Source organism: Argopecten irradians, chromosome 1 (assembly GCF_041381155.1).
Source record: "Argopecten irradians isolate NY chromosome 1, Ai_NY, whole genome shotgun sequence".
Classification (NCBI taxonomy): Eukaryota; Metazoa; Mollusca; class Bivalvia; order Pectinida; family Pectinidae; genus Argopecten; species Argopecten irradians.
In genome coordinates, this window is record NC_091134.1 from 63,843,314 (window position 1) to 63,863,809 (window position 20,496).

The window sequence follows — 20,496 nt, forward strand, 5'->3', positions numbered from 1 at the left end:
GAAGAGATACATTCCTTTATTTCTTATAAACAGCAAACACCGATTTAATTGTTTGTTCAGCAGGTTTTTCCCCTTTCTTTAAAAACGCTACCACTAACATTATTGTCTGTACCTAGATATGTAAACAATTCTTATAAATCTAATTTTGTATTCCATAACATCAACTGGTGTTGTGGTACCGATTTACGTCTTGAGAATATCACAATTTTTATCTTTCTGATATTAAGTTCTAATTTCCATGTTATGCAATATTGTTAAAATTCATGTAACACTTGTTGTAGACCATCAGATATTTCTGATATCATAACAGTGTTATTGGCAAATAGTATGATAAAAAGTTTGGGATACATTCCAATATCATATACCGTAAAAACTGGTTTAATTTTGCGCAGGTAATTTTTAGGGCTGAAAATGCTTAAAAAATCTACTATCAGTATATTTTGCACATCAACAAAATGGGGAAAACAATGTCCAGGGAGTCCCAAAACCGATGTATGAAGGTGACAATTTCAATGCAAAATATTCCCCATAAATGCTTGACAACTTATCCAAAAAGTGTTGTATTTAGAAGAAATAACATATGAAAACCGCATTGTGTTTGTTTTCTTTTATTGGTCACCGTAACCTGAAACTGAAATATCTAGCAGATGTCCAAAACATTGGCGGTCTGGTCCGCCGTACTCCTTGCACATGTCAATTTTTTGAGATATTACACATGAATAGTAATCAGGAATATTTGAAAAGAGTAGAATATATTTACTTAAATTGGCACAATAAGTAATTAGTGTGTTTGAGATCATTAACAATCAACAGCAACCAGCTAGCGGATACGTAGTTTAGCTTGCAACAATCACAGTGTGCATAATTTGTCAAGATTTGTAAGACAAAATATTCTTTTCCACCAGGTAAGATTCTAAGTCATAAAGGTAGATTGAAGAAAGGAAGGGAGATAAAATAACCAGATAAATATTTGTTGCGGGATCAGACTGGGTTGATTATCGGCGATCAGGTAGCTCAGTCAGAAGAGCTACATTTTCTTCTCTCCTGTTACAGAATTGGCACCCAACTAAATAACCAACGGTTGTGGTGTTTGAAAGGGTCTCGTATGTATTCAAAAAAAGAGGGAGGAGTGTAGCGGGACTGGACTGGGTCGATTATCGATGACCAGGTAGTTCAGTCGGTAGAGCTGTGACTAGAGCACTCAGCTAGTGTTCGGAGAGTCCCGGGATCGAATCCCGGTCTTGCCGCTACATTTTCTCCTCTCCTGTTACATATGGTACCATGCATGTAGATATTCAAGGTAAATCAATAATGTTCGCTGATCTTGCAGAATTGCCTTACAGTGTTATAATGAATGCAGTAAATGTATGTTTCATTGGTGTGATTGATTTAAAGGCAGTTCATGTGGTGACCAAAAAAAAGGTAAAATCAATACTTTCAGAGTGATCAGGGAACATTGATAGTCAAGGCGGGGAAAACATAAGACGACCTGTGTTATACAAATAATGTTTAATTGATTTTCATTAAATTGTCTCGAAGGTGATGACGAGTGTGTTATGAACGATAAGCTTAATATGTTTTTGACAAAAAGTATTAACAGCTAATGTCATATTGTGTTTTAAATTTAAATAATCTTTTATTTATTCATTTCATTTCAAGCATGTACATGTCATAGAATATTAACAAATATCAGGTATATGCTTAAATCATATTACAGTTAAATTCAGAATTAGGAATTTGAAGATGATGATAGTAATTATTTTCGGATTGAAAATCATTACAATATTAAGCTTCCACAGTTGAAAATTACTTCTTTTTGTTCACACAATTCTTCTCCTAGGCTGTTTCCAGTTGAAATGATACATGCATGCTGACATTCTGTAAAACATAAGGAAACAATAAATGTATTAACAGAGTAATTACTGAAAAGGCTAATATCATATAATTAAACATTTTAATCATAAATAGCAATACCAGCATAGAGGAAATATTATTGAAGTTTAATTCCCGCTGTTCTTCAGTCCTCCTGTTCTTACATGTAAGAGTTTTGTCCTTCATAAATTGATTGTAATATACAGTCTATAGCCGTTGTTATATAATGTGCACAAAGAAGTATAAATACACACGTATGCATGGGTACAGTGGTAAATTAATAAGTTATACAGAAAATGATGGTGCGCAAAGTCTATTTTGTTGAGTAAAAAGTTAAAAAAAACTAACATTGTTCACACCCTAAGATGTAATCGCACTAAAAACAGTGATCATGTGGGCATTTGTAAGACTGTGCCAGGTGGTAGAGATTAGTTCCGCTCGAGTGATCACACAATGCAAGTGAGAGTCGGGAATATGTTTATGTAAGTTTTAATTGCTAATCTCTGATGCTTGTTGGTAAAATATAACTCAGGATAATTGCTAAACAATTAACAGTTTTCTCTACATTTGTTACAGATTGAAACAGCTTTTTAAGTGCCTTTTTACGGAAGAATTATGAAGAAGAAATCGGCATTTTCGTCGATCTAGTAGTCCAAAAAATATCACTTCGAGTTATATGAACATTCCACATATGATTTATGTCATTCGGCCAAAAATTTATACTTCGTATTACCTAGTTTAATGAATATGCTGTATGTATATGATCAGAACGTCAAGCTCCTGTGGTGAAAATAACTAAAATGTTTTAAAAGTATGGTTTAGTGGTAATCTCTGAATGTGCTTTAGTATATAGATATAATCTGATATTTATACATGTGCTTATAAAATTATCGATAATAATGGATGTGGTAAACATTCATACCTTATTAACTGCCGTTAGTTTAAAGATTACGCCACCTTGGACATTTACAAAATGTTCACCGTCTGTCACGTGCTATTTTATCGGTAGTCCAAGTTTGTCCAAAATTTTGTTAGAGTTGTCTTTCTTCCATTGTGGATTTACACGTACATGTGGCATAACGCAGCCGTGATAAACAAATCTCCATATCGTCCTGAAATATATTTGCTCCCGAACTAATGTGATTCAAATTGTAAAAATCATTATTGTAACAATTTTAATGTTTGAGGTGAAATATAGATTTCATTTTTTCCGTTGCGGGATAATTGTCACTAGTAGGGACTAAACGCGTGGGGCGAAGCGAAGCATTTTCGGGACGAAACGTCTTCATGTATTGAAAACAACATTTTCAGGACGAAAAGTCTAGATACATTGTACACAATTCAAGTGAAAATTTTCCAATCTAAGATCATTTGGACGATGTATATGGTAAGGATATGAAAGCAGTTATCTACTATTCCTATTTCAACATTACAGATACGCTTATTTCAGTAACTTTCATACTCAAAATTTGCTATTTAAAATTCCCGGTAAAATCAAAGTTGTTGAATACACTGCCGCTAGGAGCGCTAGTATCTGCGAGCAAGTTCTTAGCCAATCATATTGAGGAAATTGACTGTGAGAGAATTTTGCAACCACGATCACAATGGCGAGGTAACCCTCGCCAACAAAAATATAATATAAAACATTTTTGCCACAGCTAAAGCAAGACAAATACAGTGCTAAATCAAAACGTTTCAAAAATCATAGGGTTTGAATATTTCTTGGTAACCATGGTAACAACCAAAACTAAATTTAAAATATGACATCCTATAGAACTTTCATCTCTTATTCAATGATCACTTTCATCGGCTTAGGAACTTTAAATGTAAGAAACTTTAACATTTTTGTGAAAGTTCCAAATTCCGGTTGCTATGGTAACGTCATTAACGCAAAATCTGAAAAGGGTGTGATCTGAAGTTTCTAATCATATATGGGTTGTTTAGCCAAAATGTTGATGCAAAAGGGCGAAAAATCACTTTGAAACAAAATATTGGATTCCCGTTAGTGCCACACAAAAATCTTGGGAGTTAAGCGGTTAATGGTGTTCATGCAGTAAATAGGGCGTTAAGCCTACCCAATCAACTAGTCCCGTGATGTTATTAACAGAGATGAAAATGGAAAATTTTGAAAAAGGCTGAAATTTAATTTTTGGGTGGAAATTATATGGAATTACAGGTACCAGGAACCTATTTTTTGAAAGTAAAAAAAGGCTGAAATCAGCCAATTGGCTGAACATTTTCATCCCTGTATTAAGGTGTTGTGTAATTTAAAGTAACCATCTGCATTTGATGGTCAAACAAATGTCGATGCTTATACATTTATGTTTACATTTTCACTGCGGTCCCACTATGTGACCTTGCCAAGCGCAGTTTGCATTAATGTAGTTTATGAACTTCAAACGCTTAATATGATGTCATTATCATTGTTACGTCACAAATGTCGTGCCAATGATCAAGGTAAACGGCTGTTAAAATGACTGTTCGATCCACACGAAAACGAATGATAATTCATTATAGATGCAAAATCCCTTTGGATTTCATCATAAAATTGTAACCAAATGTAAGTATAAGCATTGAACGTCTTTCAGTTGGCTGACAAAAAGACTGCTATGGATACGAAGAACAAATGTGTGTTATTAGAAATACATATATAGCATTTAGTTATAATGCATAGTAACAACTGTTCAAGTTACTTTTGTTCAACTGTGCCGAATTAATGATAAGCATGTAAATTTACACCATTAATAAACAGAAAAACCTACAGTACTATAAAGGACACCTGTCTATAAAGGACAGACTCGTCAACCTGATGCAATTTACTACATAAGTGACCTATGTATAATGGACATTTTTCTTCGTCCCTTTGGCGTCCTTCACGATGAATTGAGAAATTGGTTTGGAGAATTAAACGCGGGAACCTATTTAAATCTATAATAAACGTGTAGGAAAGCAGCAATCATGAGAGAGTTACCTCCCCTCCTAGCTAGACTGACATTTAACCGGTCAGAAATTTAAATAAATATGTATGAACATGTAAATGCGCTCATATATAAACAAAACGACGCCCACTTCGTTTTGAAAAACATATACCAGAAAGATTTGCTTCTAGTATAGAATGCAGTGGATCCAAGTATAAATACTTATATAAGTACTTATTCACCACTAGTCCTAGTTATGGGTAGTTCTGGGGCTTACCACCACCTTATACTTAATATATAACCAAATTAATTCTATTAAGACAAAAGAACATTTTTGATTGCACTAGAGATTGATGCTTATTAGTGAGGTTCGTTTTGGAAGTTACATGCCTTATTAGATAATATTATCTATATACATGTACATGTATTGTATGATGTATACAATGTATATAATATACAAATGTATATCTCCTGCTCAATAAATATAAAAATATTGTCTGAAATGAAACAAATTTACCGGTACCCTACAGTTAACACCTGTATACAATGTATATTGTCTATGTCAGAAACACATAAACATTAGTGACAAAAACAAAACAAACACGTTTTACATGAAAAATATTATTATTTCTTTACAAAATAAAGACATTATGTTTAGTCATTGGTTTTCATAAAACCAGTAGCCTTTCTGATATGAACATGCCATCTAAGAAAAACCTTTAGTTCAGTATTTATTACACAATAGATGACATACTTCCGTCCTTATCCACTTGCTATCTGTTACTTATTCTAGTCATTTAATTTAGAACCCAATTCTTCAGTATTCTTTATCATGAATTCACAAGTAATGCTCATCAAAAGTTCATAAAACATCAAATTATATAATCTTAAAATATTTCAAAAGAATGGTCTAACTTATACAGATACATGTTATACATTTTTCGGTCATGTTTTAACCAACATTTGAATAACTGAATAATATCAATATTTTTTTCAGATATATATTGCAATGAACTACACCACATTACTGTTGTAATTTTGATAAAAGAAATTTGAATTCCATCCAGCATGACTTTATATTGGGGAAGGATGACAAGACCATGTGGTCATGAAGTTATACACTGTGGGAGTGATTCAACTAAATACAAACACAAGTAATGCTGTTCATTAAAGTATTCAACACTTGAGAACAAACTCTAGTGTTATCAGTATATCAGGATTTGGTATGTACATGTCCTGCTGTTCAGTAAACAAATAAGTGTTCTGGGTACTTAGCCCAAGTATCATGCAAAACAATAGATACCATTTGAACATAAAAAAGATATACAATATATAAAAATAAGACTTTCATTCAAACAATAGAAATTAATCGTAAATTACTTACAATTTCTGAGTCAGAATAAAAGAAAGTCACTGAAAAAGTTGAATTTATTTCTATTATTAATCATTAATTATCTGACATTTGAAGACATTTCACCTTGACAATAATTTTTTCTAGTCTAACATACAGTAAAAGTGTTCGTGTGGGATTCTCTTGCAACACAAAAGATTCTTAAGTTTGACTAAAAAGCAAAAATAAATGGGGACATCATTTCTGACCAAGAGATTGATGATTTTGGTGGACAGACCATCAGCAGAATTAACGTATTTTGACAGATGAAAATTATTAAATGCATTGTTTACAGAAATTATCCATACAGATATCACATGGCTTTTGATTAAATGTTTACTTGTTTTGTTTTAAATGATAATTAATAACACATAAGATAAGACAGTTGCGTAATGTTAAAAAAAAAGCAATTCATGTTCTTCAAGTTTATCCTCTACTGTTAAATGTCCCTATGCTGTACAAAGAATTACAGTTGCAATCTGTAAATACAAAATAAATTGTTTTACCACAAATCACAAATAATAAATAAACGCATAAATTTAATAAAATTGCAGCATTCATTAATTTGTGACCCTTCTTATGTGGCTAACCACTATATATACTGAAGAGTTATCTACTCTAGGTATAAAACAAAATTTGTCTCAAAGGAGTAATTATGAAAGATGTTTGATATTTGTGAAAATATAGTCATGAAAATTTCAGCATATGTAATATTCAATACAAGTAGACAATAGCACATAGATAGAAATAATGACAGATTTTCACAGTAACTGATAATTTATAATTAGTAATCTGATCGTGATCCCATGATAAATTTTCACAGTAACTGATGATTTAGGTATCTGATCGTGATCCCATGATAAATTTTCACAGTAACTGATGATTTAGGTATCTGATCGTGATCCCATGATAAATTTTCACAGTAACTGATGATTTAGGTATCTGATCCAGATCCCGAGTCCTGATCAACTACTTCTGATGTATCAGTCTTTTCGTGAAGTAAAACATACTCTCTAGAACTGAACCCAAACTTCAGCATGTCTTTCTCAAACAATTCCACATATCTTTGAGGATCTATCCTTTGATTATTTACATAGGTGCCATTTGAGGAGTCAAGATCTATGATATATGGAGCAACCTTACGACCTGTTGTACCGTCCTCTCGCTCAAAGTTCACAAGTCTATATTGTAGGACAGCATGCTGTTTAGAACAAGACGGATGATCCGTAGGAATGTCAACAACCAGTCTGTCTCTTCCCATCAAATAGGCACTCATTCTGTGAATATGTAACACAGGCAGGGCTTCATCCCCTTTAAATGGATACAGCCTCCACCGTTTCTTGGGCTTTCTTGCCTCTGGGGGCTGGTTATATTTAATCACTACACCACGATATGTATTTGTGTCCTCTGTGAGTTTTCCTGAGAGTTTAAAGTCTGGTTTATCTTTGTTTTCTGGCTCTTTATCTGCGCTGTTGGCAGCTTGTTGTTGCCCATATTCAAAACCATCATCTTCTGTTTTGAATGGGTTATTTCCCCTTTGCCTTCTGGCCTCTCTTCTCCTATCATCATTCCTTTCTCTCTCTTGTCTTTGCTCTCTCATTCTATCATGATCTCTTCTGTGTCCTCTGTCATCATCAGGTTCCTGTTTAATGCGACGATGACTTTTTTCTTCTTTCCTGTGTTTGTATTCGTCTTTTCTCCTCTCGTGATCGTCTCTGTGTCTGTGATGCTTTCTGCTGTGAGTCCTCTCCCTTTCATCATACTCTGGAGATTCTGGTTCTGTTTTTATTTTCCTTTTCGGAGGTGGACTTCTACTTACTGATTTAGATTCATCAAATCGTGATTTCTTTTTCTTTTTTCCATGCTTGGATTCCTGAAAAAAAAAAGACAAAAGAAAATACCATTTAAAAGCCATTCAAGTACAAATTTATTCCATTGGATTCTTAAAATCTTACATAAACTAATATTCATTACCTAATCCAAAACTAATATCAAGTTTATACATATACCACATGACTTTCACTTTAAAATTTTTAAATAGTGTACAAAACTTCACTTCACTCATTGCATTTATATTATATATATATTGTGTAATGGGACTGGACTGGGTTGATAATCGGTGACCAGGCACTGATTTCTCAAAACAAAAGTGCAGACTTAAGTAAAAACTTATGTTTTTCTCCTTAACTTATATGAAAATTTATGACTTAAGTCAGTTTTTGACATAAGTTCATTTTGAGAAATCAGGGCCTGGTAGCTCAATTAACAGAGCATCTAGCTAGTGTTCAGAGGTCATGGGTTAGAATCTTCTGCATTTCTCTAAAAACTTGGCAAGCTTCGAATTGCCAACCCCCTGATTCAAGCAGACGATGTGAGAACTCTTTTGAGTTGTTGAGTATTGGGGCGAATACTTGGAAAATGGAAGTAGCAGAAGTGGACTGCAGGACTGGAAAGATTTTATTTTAATAGATCAAATCAAATTACTGAATTATGATCAGAGCACATGAGTTTGACATTCTGTCAGTAAGATAAAGCATAAATATATATAAATATACCCTATCATGGCCTATATATAATATTATGTACATGTTTGTATATAGTACTCTAATCCTGTGATCAAATCAGTTAACTGTTTACGATAGTCGGATAGATGCAGTGACAGTCTTCATATCATGTATCAGGTCGGGGAAAACCACCAACTTGCGTATTATACGCAAACTAGAGTATTATACCCCAATTGGAGTATGGATTTGTTACTAAAAATAGCCTAAATCGCTGAATCTAAACTTTTGCTATACTTTTCAAAAAATCGCATTAATATATGCCAAGATAAAGTACATTTTACTAAAATTTATGCATTTGAAGCGTTTGTTACTCAGTAACTTCATGCAACTTTCCTCAAAGTATTGCATCTATTTTCAATACTTTCCGACATGCAAATGAATATAAGTTTTGCATTTGTATTCTGTTTCATAGTAAAATAAAAGCGATTTGGGAAAATATTTGGGAAAAGTTCATTTTAAAGCATTTTATCTATTTTTAGTAACAAATCCATACTCCAATTGGGGTATAATACTCCAGTTTGCATATAATACGCAAGTTAGTGGTTTTTTCCCAACCTGATGGAAGCAGGAAGGGTTCCATTTACTGCAGTATATATTCTAAATCTCTCAAATTATTTTTAATTATCACTTGAGGAGTTATGTACATATATGTGAACTATATCAAATACATAATTAACATACATGATACACATACTAATGAATAATTATTCTCAAGGCTCTGTGCTAAATCTACAAATACGAAAACGTTCTGTTGGATTAGACAAACTTAGTACCAAATTCGATACCATTTTACTTTTAGGAGATTTAAACTATGACATGCTGGATACCAATAAAAGTGGTGTACTGCAAGACATATGTGATGTCTTTGATTTTAAAAATCTAATCACTCGGGCAACATGTCATGTTAAAAACTGTGTATCATCCCTTGTCGATGTAATTCTTACAAACCAGCCACAATTTTGCATAAATCCCTTTATCTGTAAATGTGGCATCAGTGATTGGCATGACATGATAAGTATTGTCATAAAAGGAAACACTCCACGTTTCGAGAAATCTAGCTGTAAATATAGAAGTTTTAAACATTTTGATGAAGAAAAATTTAGCAATGATGTAAATAAAATACCTTTTTCTGTCTGTTATATTTTTGATGACCCAAATGATGTGTATTGGGCTCATGAGAAACTTTTAAAGGATGTCATTGATGATCATGCTCCTATTAAAGAGAGGTGAACCGGACCAAATAAATTACCTTACATGAATGGAAACCTCAGACGAGCTATTTATAAAAAATGTATGAGCTTTAATAAATATCAAAATTCTAAAACTACCAAAAACTGGGAATGCTACCGGAAACAGAGAAATTTTGTGAATAAATTAAAAAAGCAATCCATTTCAGAATACTTCAAAGCTCGATGTGGGGAAGGTCCACAGTGTAAAGATTTTTGGCCTACCATCAAACATTTTATATCGAAGAAAGTTGTCAAGGGGGACAACAATATTATACTATGTGATGGAGATCAAGTTTTAAGTGAAAACCAAAGTCTGTGAAATTTTTAACTCATATTTTAGCACTGTGGCTGAGAACATAAGGACAAAACATGGTAGACAGAAATTTTGATACTCATGAAAGTATTGTTAACATTGAAGATCACGTAAACCCTACCAGTACCTCCAATTTTACTTTCTCTCAAGTGGAAAATAAAGATGCATATGTGTCAAAGGTTATTACGAAATTGAAAAAGAAGAAAGCCACAGGGGTTGACGGCATATCATGCAGAATTCTGAAGTCGTGTAATGATTCTATTAGCCCAATTCTTTCGGATCTCCTAAATTTTTCTATATCCCACTGTACCTTTCAGGATCAATTAAAATATGCTCAAGTAACACCAGTATTAAAAAAAAACCGACCCTTTAGACAAAAGTAATTATAGACCAGTGAGCATACTTCCTAGCATCTCTAAAATCATCGAAAGAATTCTGCATGATCAGCTGTCATCCTTTTTTAAAGATATCTTTCATCCTTTTTTAGCGGCTTACAGATCGGGCTTTGGGTGCCAGACCACTCTGCTGCGCATGCTGGAGGACTGGAGACAGGCCTTGGATTGCCGCAACCAGGTTGGGGCTATTTTGATGGATCTCTCCAAGGCCTTCGACTGTATTCCGCATGACCTGTTCCTCAGGAACTGCAAACTTATGGGGCATCAGCTGATGCTGTTCATCTGATGGGTAGCTACCTGGGGGACAGGAAGCAGAGGGTTGGTTTGGGGGGCATCACCAGCGAGTGGGTGTCCCTCATTAAAGGCGTCCCCCAGGGCTCAATACTGGGGCCTTTGATTTTTAACATTTTTATCAATGATATATTTTATTTCATCAAAGAAGCTACATTATATAACTATGCCGACGACAATACCCTAGGTTATTTTAGTCAAAATATAAACAATCTTAAGACAGTTTTAGAAGATGAAGCCAGTGTTTTAATTAAGTGGTTTAACATAAATGGAATGAAGGCAAATCCAGAGAAATTCCAGGCTATCTCTCTGGGTAAGAACATTGTGAAATATTTTAATACCTCTAACACTGAAATTGTTTGTGAAGATAGTGTTAAACTTTTAGGTATCGAAATCGACCATCTTTTAAAATTTGATAAACATGTTTCAGATATATGCAGGAAAGCATTTAAGCAGCTAGCAGTTCTGAAAAGGATCGGACATTTTTTACCAAAAGCAACCAAAATTTTAATTTACAAATGTTTTGTTTTATCAAACTTTGACTATTGTCCCCTTATTTGGCATTTCTGCAGTATTTCTGCAACTAGAAAAATTGAACGAGTGCAAGAGAGGGGCTTGCGTTTCATTCATAATGACTACACCTCTAACCTTAAAGAACTGCTAGCCGGATCAAATTTGTCCTTTTTACATGTCCACAGGATGAAAATGATGGCCTGTGAGGTTTTTAAAATTTTTAACAATATTGCTCCTGACTACATATGTAACCTTATTAAAAAACAAGAAAACATTTATAATTTCAGATCTGAAAACAAAGCAAACCTACCCAGAGTTAACACCACCAGGTATGGTAAGAAATCTTTCAGGTACGAGGCGTCCCGCATATGGAACAGCCTCCCAAATGACCTGCGTAAGGTTGAAAACTATGCAGAGTTTCGGAGGCTGCTCCGTAAGTGGGACGGCCCGGACTGTAAGTGTAAACTTTGTTCTTAATGTCTCCCTGTATCCTGTGGTGTAACACATGTCTTTATGTCTTTATTTTATTTTTATTTTGGTTTGCTTTGTTGCTTGTGTTGCCACCCCTTTTAATATAAATCTGTGAACAATTCTGTGATAGCTTATATAGTGCCTGTACTTATAATTACTGACGACTGTGATGCTTTAGTTTTAATTTTCTGTTATATATACAATATACTTTGTTTTGTCGAAATACAAGCTCGACCGAGCTTATGTTACCATGTTTTTATATATTCGACACTAAATAAAGTTTCTTGTATCTTGTTCTGAACTTTAAGGCCTGGGCCGTTTTCGTTTTATTCGGAACAACTGGTTCGACCGTTGGTTAAAGTCATTATTTTAAGTATAAATCCTGACGGACCTGCAGTTTTTGATACAGGCTTATGAGGGCTTTGCCAAAGCTCGTCTGAAAACAATATAAAATCACCAGGTCCGTCTTTAATTAATAAACGAACTACTAGGTCCAACCAGTCAAACCGTATAATCGAAAACGGCCCAGAACAACGTTTGAAATTTTCAATGCAAGATGTTACCCTTTTTGGACTCCTCGAAAATGACCGTTGTCTGTGGTATTTTCGCTTCGATCTGACTTCATCTTCATCATCACTTGATGTGTAGCTTCTTACCATGTCTGGTTTGGAAAGGATATAAATACAGGACGTATGACTAACGTTTCACTGGCGTACCCACTTGTTGTTTCGAAATCAACAGAATTCTGTGAAGAACCGGAAGTATTGATGCGATTGTAGCGCCACCTAATCATTGTAATTACGGAAACGTACTTACACAGGCCTATCCTATATTTTCCGGAATTAACAAAGTTTTGACATGCGGAATGCTATAACTCATTCTTTTGTTGAAACTACAGCACAAAACACTCGCTTTCATAAAACTCAATTGATGTAATATATTTGGTCATTTCATTACTCTACAGTAAAATGTTTTCGACACCGCACTGGTGTGAACGAGTTACCTCCGATGTTTCTTAATCACTTAAACCATACATAAAATGATTTTATTTATTAATCTATCTAATTCTCTGATTAATATAACTAAAATGCATATTATCAAATCTACGTTTCATACAGAATTAAGAACAAACCCTGAATGTGAAAACCAAACACCAGATGAAATAAAAACCCATGACACCCAGGTCTTTAACCAGTTATGTACAGCCCTCACTGGACCCATACCGGAAACACTCTCCATGTATAGACTCGGCAAGCATAACAAAGACAAATCCAGGCCACTAGTAGCTGTAATGAAGGCAAAACAGGAGCGTAAACAACTCCTGGAGAAGGCAAGAAATATCAAAGACAGAGCCCCTCCATCTCTAAAGAATGTCATATTGACAAGAGATCTTACCAAACTACAACGTGAGGAACGAAAGGCAAAATTCAAAGCAAGAAAGACTGTGGAAAACTTAAAGGAGTCCTCCTCAAGCTCAAGCTCCTCTGGAACCAAGATAAACAAAAAATCTAAGGAGAAAGACTTGCTGTCTGGGGATAGCCCCGCCACAGGTCCTATCCGAAACCCCAGTCATCCAAAACCTTCAACCATCCAGAAATCAACAACCGTGGATGACGTTCGGTCACTACAATCAGTAGACTTTATAAGTCCTATAAGGCCCAGCCAAAGGTCAGCCAAGTTGAGAATGGTTACAGCTAGTGTATATAATGATACAACTCTCAACTCTTCCCAAATTTCCATCATGGACGACCAAGAGGAAACACTAGCATATGCAATTGATTCGGACGATGACCCGGTCAACGATACCATTACCGAATCAGGTTCCCAAAAGACCATATTATAGGATACCTGTTTTACCAGTTTTACCCAAGATGATGTTCAAAATGAAGTATGTGGGAAACTAACTACTATTTACTTGAACTGTGATACACTAACACAAACCAAAAAAGCTGAATTAGAAGACATTATACGGATTAGTCACCCTGACATAATATGTCTAACCGAGATTCTTCAAAAAAAAACCATCATATACTTATGACGATCGTCACTACAAGATAGAAAACTACCACCACTATGTAGCTAGCAACATGAAGAGAGGAGTAGTGATCTACATTAAGAGTAACATCAGCTCGGAATACGTTGAGCTACAGTGAACTGCGTTCAAGAGTCCGGATTAGACTCCTCCCTGTAAAATGTTGTAACGACACAATGAAATCCTGGAAATTGCTCGATTGTTTAGACTCCATGTGGTGTAGCGCAAACAATGTTGACTTCAAATGGATCTACTGATTTGACTTGATCACACCTTTGTACCAAAGACTTGTTAGCATACACTTGTAGATAAAAAGGTTTCAAACATGTTTTTATGTCAATCCTACCATATATGATCATCAAAGACAACAACACTATATCTTGACATCTTCGTAAAACGTTCTCTAGAACATACACGGTTGTACATGTAGCTATATACATGTATAGGGCCAAAACAATGTCTGTTTAGGGTTACATCGGCAAAAAAATAAGGTCGATAGGAAGGTTTTTTTTATATAAATATTTTTCGTCTAGTTCAGAAGCAAAATAGCGAGTTGTTTACTAAACAGATATGTGTCTCCTATTTATCAATAGAATGATTAAACATTAGTGTCTTTCACTCTTGACTCTTTATTTAACAATGAATAAATGGAGATTTGACTAAGAAAGAAGGTATTAACAGCTCAGATTGACCTTGAGTAAAACTATTAATAGGAGTATCCTTTTACGTACAAAAAAATTAGGGTCGGGGTAAAAGTAAAAAGAATTGCCTAATGAAGATGTTTCATCCGGAAGCCTCTAATATTCATTGTTAGTTGTATGAATTGTAATAGTAATGTTTAAAAGTATGCTTGTAAATATGTATTAAAACCTATGAAAAGTTGTGCTAAAACACTCTTATTGTAGTTCAAGAAAGCATGTTTTGACGTTTGGAATATATATGTACATGTAATAGTAACGACTCTCTTGCTCCTGTGATTTCATATAAAATACATGTAGTATTGTGAAGTAATACCAAATTTCCACTCACTTTAACCTGGGACTGTTACTTTGTACATGTAGTTCATGATTATATACATGCATGTAATTCTGTTTTTATTTTACGATTATGTAGACCATATTGTTTCGGTATTAATGATTGAAATTGCGTAAGTTTTTGAATGTGTAACAGGTAAACTCCGCCCTCAGTTAGATTATCGCTGTTACTAAACTCCGCCCACATGTACAGTTATTGACTGACGCTTATTCGAGCCGATAAACGCGCATACGACTGGTTGAAACTATTCACGTGATTTCTGGTTTGAACGATCCGAAAAGCAATTCCGGACGCTTGAACGCATTTCACTGTAGACCCTCTAGAAGATCAAGTATCTTGCACCATTAATCTACGAAATAGAGACCAACTCCTTATTTGGAATATCTATAGGAGCCAATAACACAGAAGAGAACAACAATAAAATACTAGAAATCTTTGACAGGCTGTATACTATGAACTTTACACATATATTAGTAGTAGGAGATATAAACTTCAAACAGATCAACTGGGAGACTATGTCAACAACGGTCGGAAACAACCACCCTGCCAACAAATTTCTGTCTACTATCGAGGACTGCTACATGTTTCAACACGTAAAGGATCCGACTAGATATAGAGAAGGCCAAGTAAGTAATATCCTGGACCTGATCATCACAAATGAGGAAGGAATGGTGGAAAATCTTGAGTATAATCCAAGTCTAGGTTCCAGTGACCACCTAGTACTGGCATTTGACCTAATCGTGTATGTTGATAGCAACCCTAAAGACAACACTAAAACAAGATACAACTTCCATAAAGGAGACTATGAAACTATCAGGCAAAATCTTGCAAACATCCAACTACAAGACATTGAGAACTGTTCTAATGTATCGGAAGCCTGGGAAGTCTTCAGTCAACAACTCGATAGGGAAATTAGGGAGAACATTCCACTACATCAAACTCACAGCCAAAAAAAATTCAAAACCATACATATCCAAAACAGCAAAGGATGCAGTTAGACGAAAACGGAAATGCTGGACCAAATACCTACATTGTAAATCCGCTCACAATTTTGCTGATTATAAAATGGCTAGGAACCGTGCTACACAAACTCTGAGGCACTCCAAATACTACTACGAAAAAGACCTGGCTGATAAAAATAAAAACTAATCCGAAGCTTTTCTGGAAATATGTTCGAAGTAAAACTAACACAGCTACAACGATTGGAAATGTTACAATGCCATCAGGAGAGCTAACATCGACCTCCGAAGAAATAGCCAACACTATGAATAAATACTTCGCCAGTGTGTTTACTGCAGAGGAAAGAATCAGAGAAAGACCACACCTTACAACCAGAAACTATGCTGAACCCCTTGAGACGATTACTGTGACTGTCACACAAGTTGAAAAAGCCATCAATAAAATCAACCCTAACAAATCACCAGGTCCAGATAATATCCATCCAATGCTGCTGGCAAAAACAGTTAATGAAATAAAAAGTGTACTAACTATTATATTCAACAAATCAATCCAAGAAGGGACACTCCCAGACCCATGGAAAAAAGCCAACGTTTGCCCAATATTCAAAAAAGGTTCAAGGAAAGACCCAAGTAACTACAGACCAATCAGCCAGACCTCAGTACCTAGCAAGATTTTACAAAGAATAGTGAGAGACGAAATTGTCAAACATATGGATACCAACAACCTATTCACAAAAGAGCAACACGGTTTCAGACAGGGACGTTCATGTACCACTCAATTACTGGAATGCCTGAAAGACTGGACAATATCAATGGATGAATGGCACAATACCGATGTGATATACCTGGACTTCAGCAAGGCGTTTGACAAGGTATGTCACAGCTTACTGCTACACAAACTGGAACAATATGGTATTAAAGGGAGAGTACTCCAATGGATCAGAAATTTTCTCAAGGACATGGAACAGCGAGTAATTGTTAACGGAACACGTTCCCATAGTCTACCTGTAACAAGTGAAGTTCCCCAAGGAAGTGTTCTGGGACCTGTACTGTTTCTGATCTATGTAAATGATATTCCAGAAGTTGTGCCATGCCTCGCTAAAATGTTTGCTGACGACACCAAACTTTACAAACAAATATCTACTCTGGGTAGCAGACAAGAACTACAAAATAGCATAGATAAAATGGTAAAGTGGGCAGAGAACTGGCTGATGACTCTCAATCTTACCAAATGTAAACATATGGAGATTGGTAACAACGAGAAAACATCCCAATACAACATCCGGAACGAATCCTCAAACATAACTATCCAGAAAGTCTCTACAGAAAAGGATCTAGGTGTGATCATAGATGAGAAGCTGAACTTCTCGGAACAAAGTTAACATAGCAGCACAAAAAGGAAATCGTATCATGGGAGTAATTTTTAAGACATTTACATACATGGACCAACATATATTCAGAACTCTTTACAAATCCCTGGTACGACCGCACCTAGAATATGCCACTACCATCTGGTCACCATTCCTACAAAAAGATATCATCAAAATCGAAAATGTCCAACGTAGAGCTACAAAGAGGATTAAAAATATCAAAGACTTGTTCTACGAAGACAGACTTAGAACATTGGGTCTCCCTACACTGGAGTATAGACGAAAACGTTGTGATTTGATTCAACTATACAAGATTATTAATAAGCATGATAAAATAGTCTCAGACACAATGTTTAGTAGTCGACCATACCAGTCAACCCGAGGAAATACCCACAAACTGTACAAGAGACAGGTCAGGCTGAATACAACAAAAAATGCCTTCTCCAATAGAGTCATCAATCACTGGAATGCATTACCAAACGAGGTAGTCAACGCCAAGTCAATCAACAGCTTTAAGACTCAGCTAAACAAATATTGGAAGACCAACAACAAGTTTGTCTTAAGTGAACATCCTTAGTGAGGCCGGTAGTGTAACTTTTAAAATAGATTTGGTCTAAGGAAACTGCAAAAGAGACTCTATTAAACACATATGCAGCCTGTAGACCAATTCTAATCGCCAGTCTACTCAGGTTTATATACTCATTTACCATTAAGTAGGTACAAGTTGTTTGGGGATTGCCCCGCCACTTGTATCAGTGTTCCCCATTATATATCATTGTATCAATCTACCCTATAGATAGATCATAATTTTATGAAACTAAATCTATTAACTAGTACGTATACACATAGGGTACCCTCAATTCATTTGACACCAATATTTTAAAATGATACATATTTTCAGTCCCTATGACTTGAATTTATAGATATTTTATTTTTTTGTTAATAGTGATACTTTTAAATTTTTGTAAATCCTCTATAATATCTGTGCGTGCGTAGCCGGAACTCAAAAGTCGGTGTAGGAGGGGGAAAAACCCCTATCTCCACCAAGATCTATAATACCATCAATGCCTCTCTATAAGTGTGTACACTTTCAACGAGGCCGCCATCAGCGAAGTATCAGCGAAGTATTTAGGCTAATTAGAGCCACGTTCTGGTGACTTTTCTGATTGTCCAATCAAATTGCATCCACAATCCTGAGGATGCATGGTCGAATTTAGTTGCAGATCCGTTTCCATGTCTCTAATCATATCGTCTCAAACAATATATATCAGAATTTTGTGATTTTACTATATAAAGGGGGTGTAGTTGCTCTTATTATACTGAGTTATACCGAATTAAATTATACATTTTACTGTAAAAATTGTACAACTTAAGTGTTTTCACAACATTAACTGCGCTAATTCATGATCATTAACCCCGTTAGACCACGTAATGACTTATGTAATATTTCACTGATTTAAATTCAGTTTTCTGTGGCGTTTACCTAAACCTGTATTGTTCCAATATGGTGAATATGTCATAAGAACACTATCAATTATTTTTTAATGATTGTAAAAAATTTCAATGTAAAAATACTACCAACATAATTATGAATTAATCAAGATACAAGAATCTAGTTACAGTTTAAGTAAAAATCAAGATGGAGAAGTAACGTTATAAAAGAGCAATTTGCACTTTATTAAATAAAAAAATATTGTGTGGCAACTATATTTTTTCTATTTCTGTTGAGTGTTTAAATCTTAAATTTCATTATTTAATAAAAACTTTCTTTGAGACCTTACGCTTTGAAAAAACACCATTATAGTACAAATAGCAATTGTCGCACGGCTACATTTCTAGGGATTAACAGGTTTCAAACCAAGTTATCGATTTCAAAGTTATGTTTCAGAGAAAATAAAAGAATTAGTTGCTTAAAAAAGCATAATTATCAATAAGTGATGCATAATTTTGTATCACAACTGAGAAATGAGGTAGACTTTATCAAAACAATTGTTTCAGCTATTTTCTCAATTTGGGTATCAATTTGGTACAGTATCAATTTGGGTACAATGACGTTACATCCTTTTACCACAAGCTGCGTGTAAATGTATTTTAAGAAAGGAACGTATATGTACTAATTAAATACCACATGCTGTATACATATATTTTAAAAGTATGCATCTCGAATCCCTGAAACATTGGAATTTAATTTTAATGTCCCTAGACGGTCTAGACTATCTACTCGCGGGTAAAAACAATTCACTTCTACTTTACAACTGTGAACATATCAAAGACTAGTTTCCACCAATCGATTAAATATAACTGTTATTCATCTATAAGTAAGGAGTATCATCTATATATGAAATATATGTACGTGTATATTAGGCTCTAAGTGCTTGACAAGGGATTGGGAAAATGTCTCAATAAAATACGTACGCAAGTTCACCGTACTCCCTACTGCTCTAGACTTCTTCAATGTGAATTTTGAAATAATTACCCAAGTCATCGAGATATAAGAAACAAGGTACTATTCTTCCATCTGGCCTAGACTTAAGCTACCACCATTGTTTGGGACAATTTACCACTGTTTGTCGTTGCAGAAAAAACAACCCCTGACATGTTTTCAGATATCTTTTTTTAAATTATTTCCTGGTGGGCCAAAAAGCTACTTTTGCTGATCCTTAACATTAATACACAAAATTATCGAGCAAGTGAATGTAGGGGCCATTTGGATTCTGCTGTTCCGTTCGATATAAGTAGCTCACAAAGTTGTTGTTCATTGTTTAATGTTCAACATTAACATCAAGATGGAGAATTGCAATAAAGTCGTCACTAAGAACGTCAAAAGTTTAATATGGCAAAGTGTTTCTATAAAAGTAAACATATCCGTATCTTAATATCCACTTAACATTGAAGAATATTTTCGGAAAAATATAACATTAGAAATATTACCATTTCCGGACATGTTTTGGTTTCCTTTTTAGAAAACTTACATGGGTTACTTTGACGACTTTTGACTAATAAATCATGGCCAGATACTTTTGCCGAATAAAAGGTACATTATTTCATTACGTATATCACTCGGATTTCTTTTAAATTCACAAGATCGCTAACCGTTAACATCAAGAAAACTTCATGTAATGTACCGGACTTTAGCAAGTCTTC

The 20,496-nt window shown here is 34.7% G+C and overlaps 1 protein-coding gene across 3 annotated transcripts; it reads right to left on the minus strand.

Moving 5' to 3' along the window:
- Positions 1-592: 592 nt before the first annotated feature.
- LOC138304920 (smad nuclear-interacting protein 1-like) lies at positions 593-12,739 on the minus strand. 3 transcript variants are annotated; one of them, XR_011205650.1, is made up of 3 exons: positions 10,782-12,483; positions 2,795-8,053; positions 593-1,878 (listed from the first exon to the last, which is right to left on the minus strand). XR_011205650.1 is itself a non-coding variant. In XM_069245332.1 (2 exons), the coding sequence occupies exons 1-2, from the start codon at positions 12,613-12,615 to the stop codon at positions 7,115-7,117; spliced, it is 1,035 nt and encodes a 344-aa protein (XP_069101433.1). In that variant the 5' UTR covers positions 12,616-12,739; the 3' UTR covers positions 593-7,114. The 3 variants fall into 3 exon arrangements, 2 of the variants coding, with proteins under 2 accessions (XP_069101433.1, XP_069101420.1); XM_069245332.1 differs by lacking the exon at positions 10,782-12,483 and adding an exon at positions 12,520-12,739 and having other exon boundaries at positions 593-8,053; XM_069245319.1 differs by having other exon boundaries at positions 593-8,053.
- Positions 12,740-20,496: the final 7,757 nt, after the last annotated feature.

Coding starts and splice junctions, on each gene's coding strand:
- LOC138304920 (XM_069245319.1), bottom strand. CDS start 10,946: ATGCCCCATAAGTTTGCAGTTCCTGAGGAACAGGTCATGCGGAATACA. Junction 8,054..10,781: donor TGGCACCCAAAGCCCGATCT/GTAAGCCGCTAA, acceptor TTTTTTTTTCAG/GAATCCAAGCATGGAAAAAA.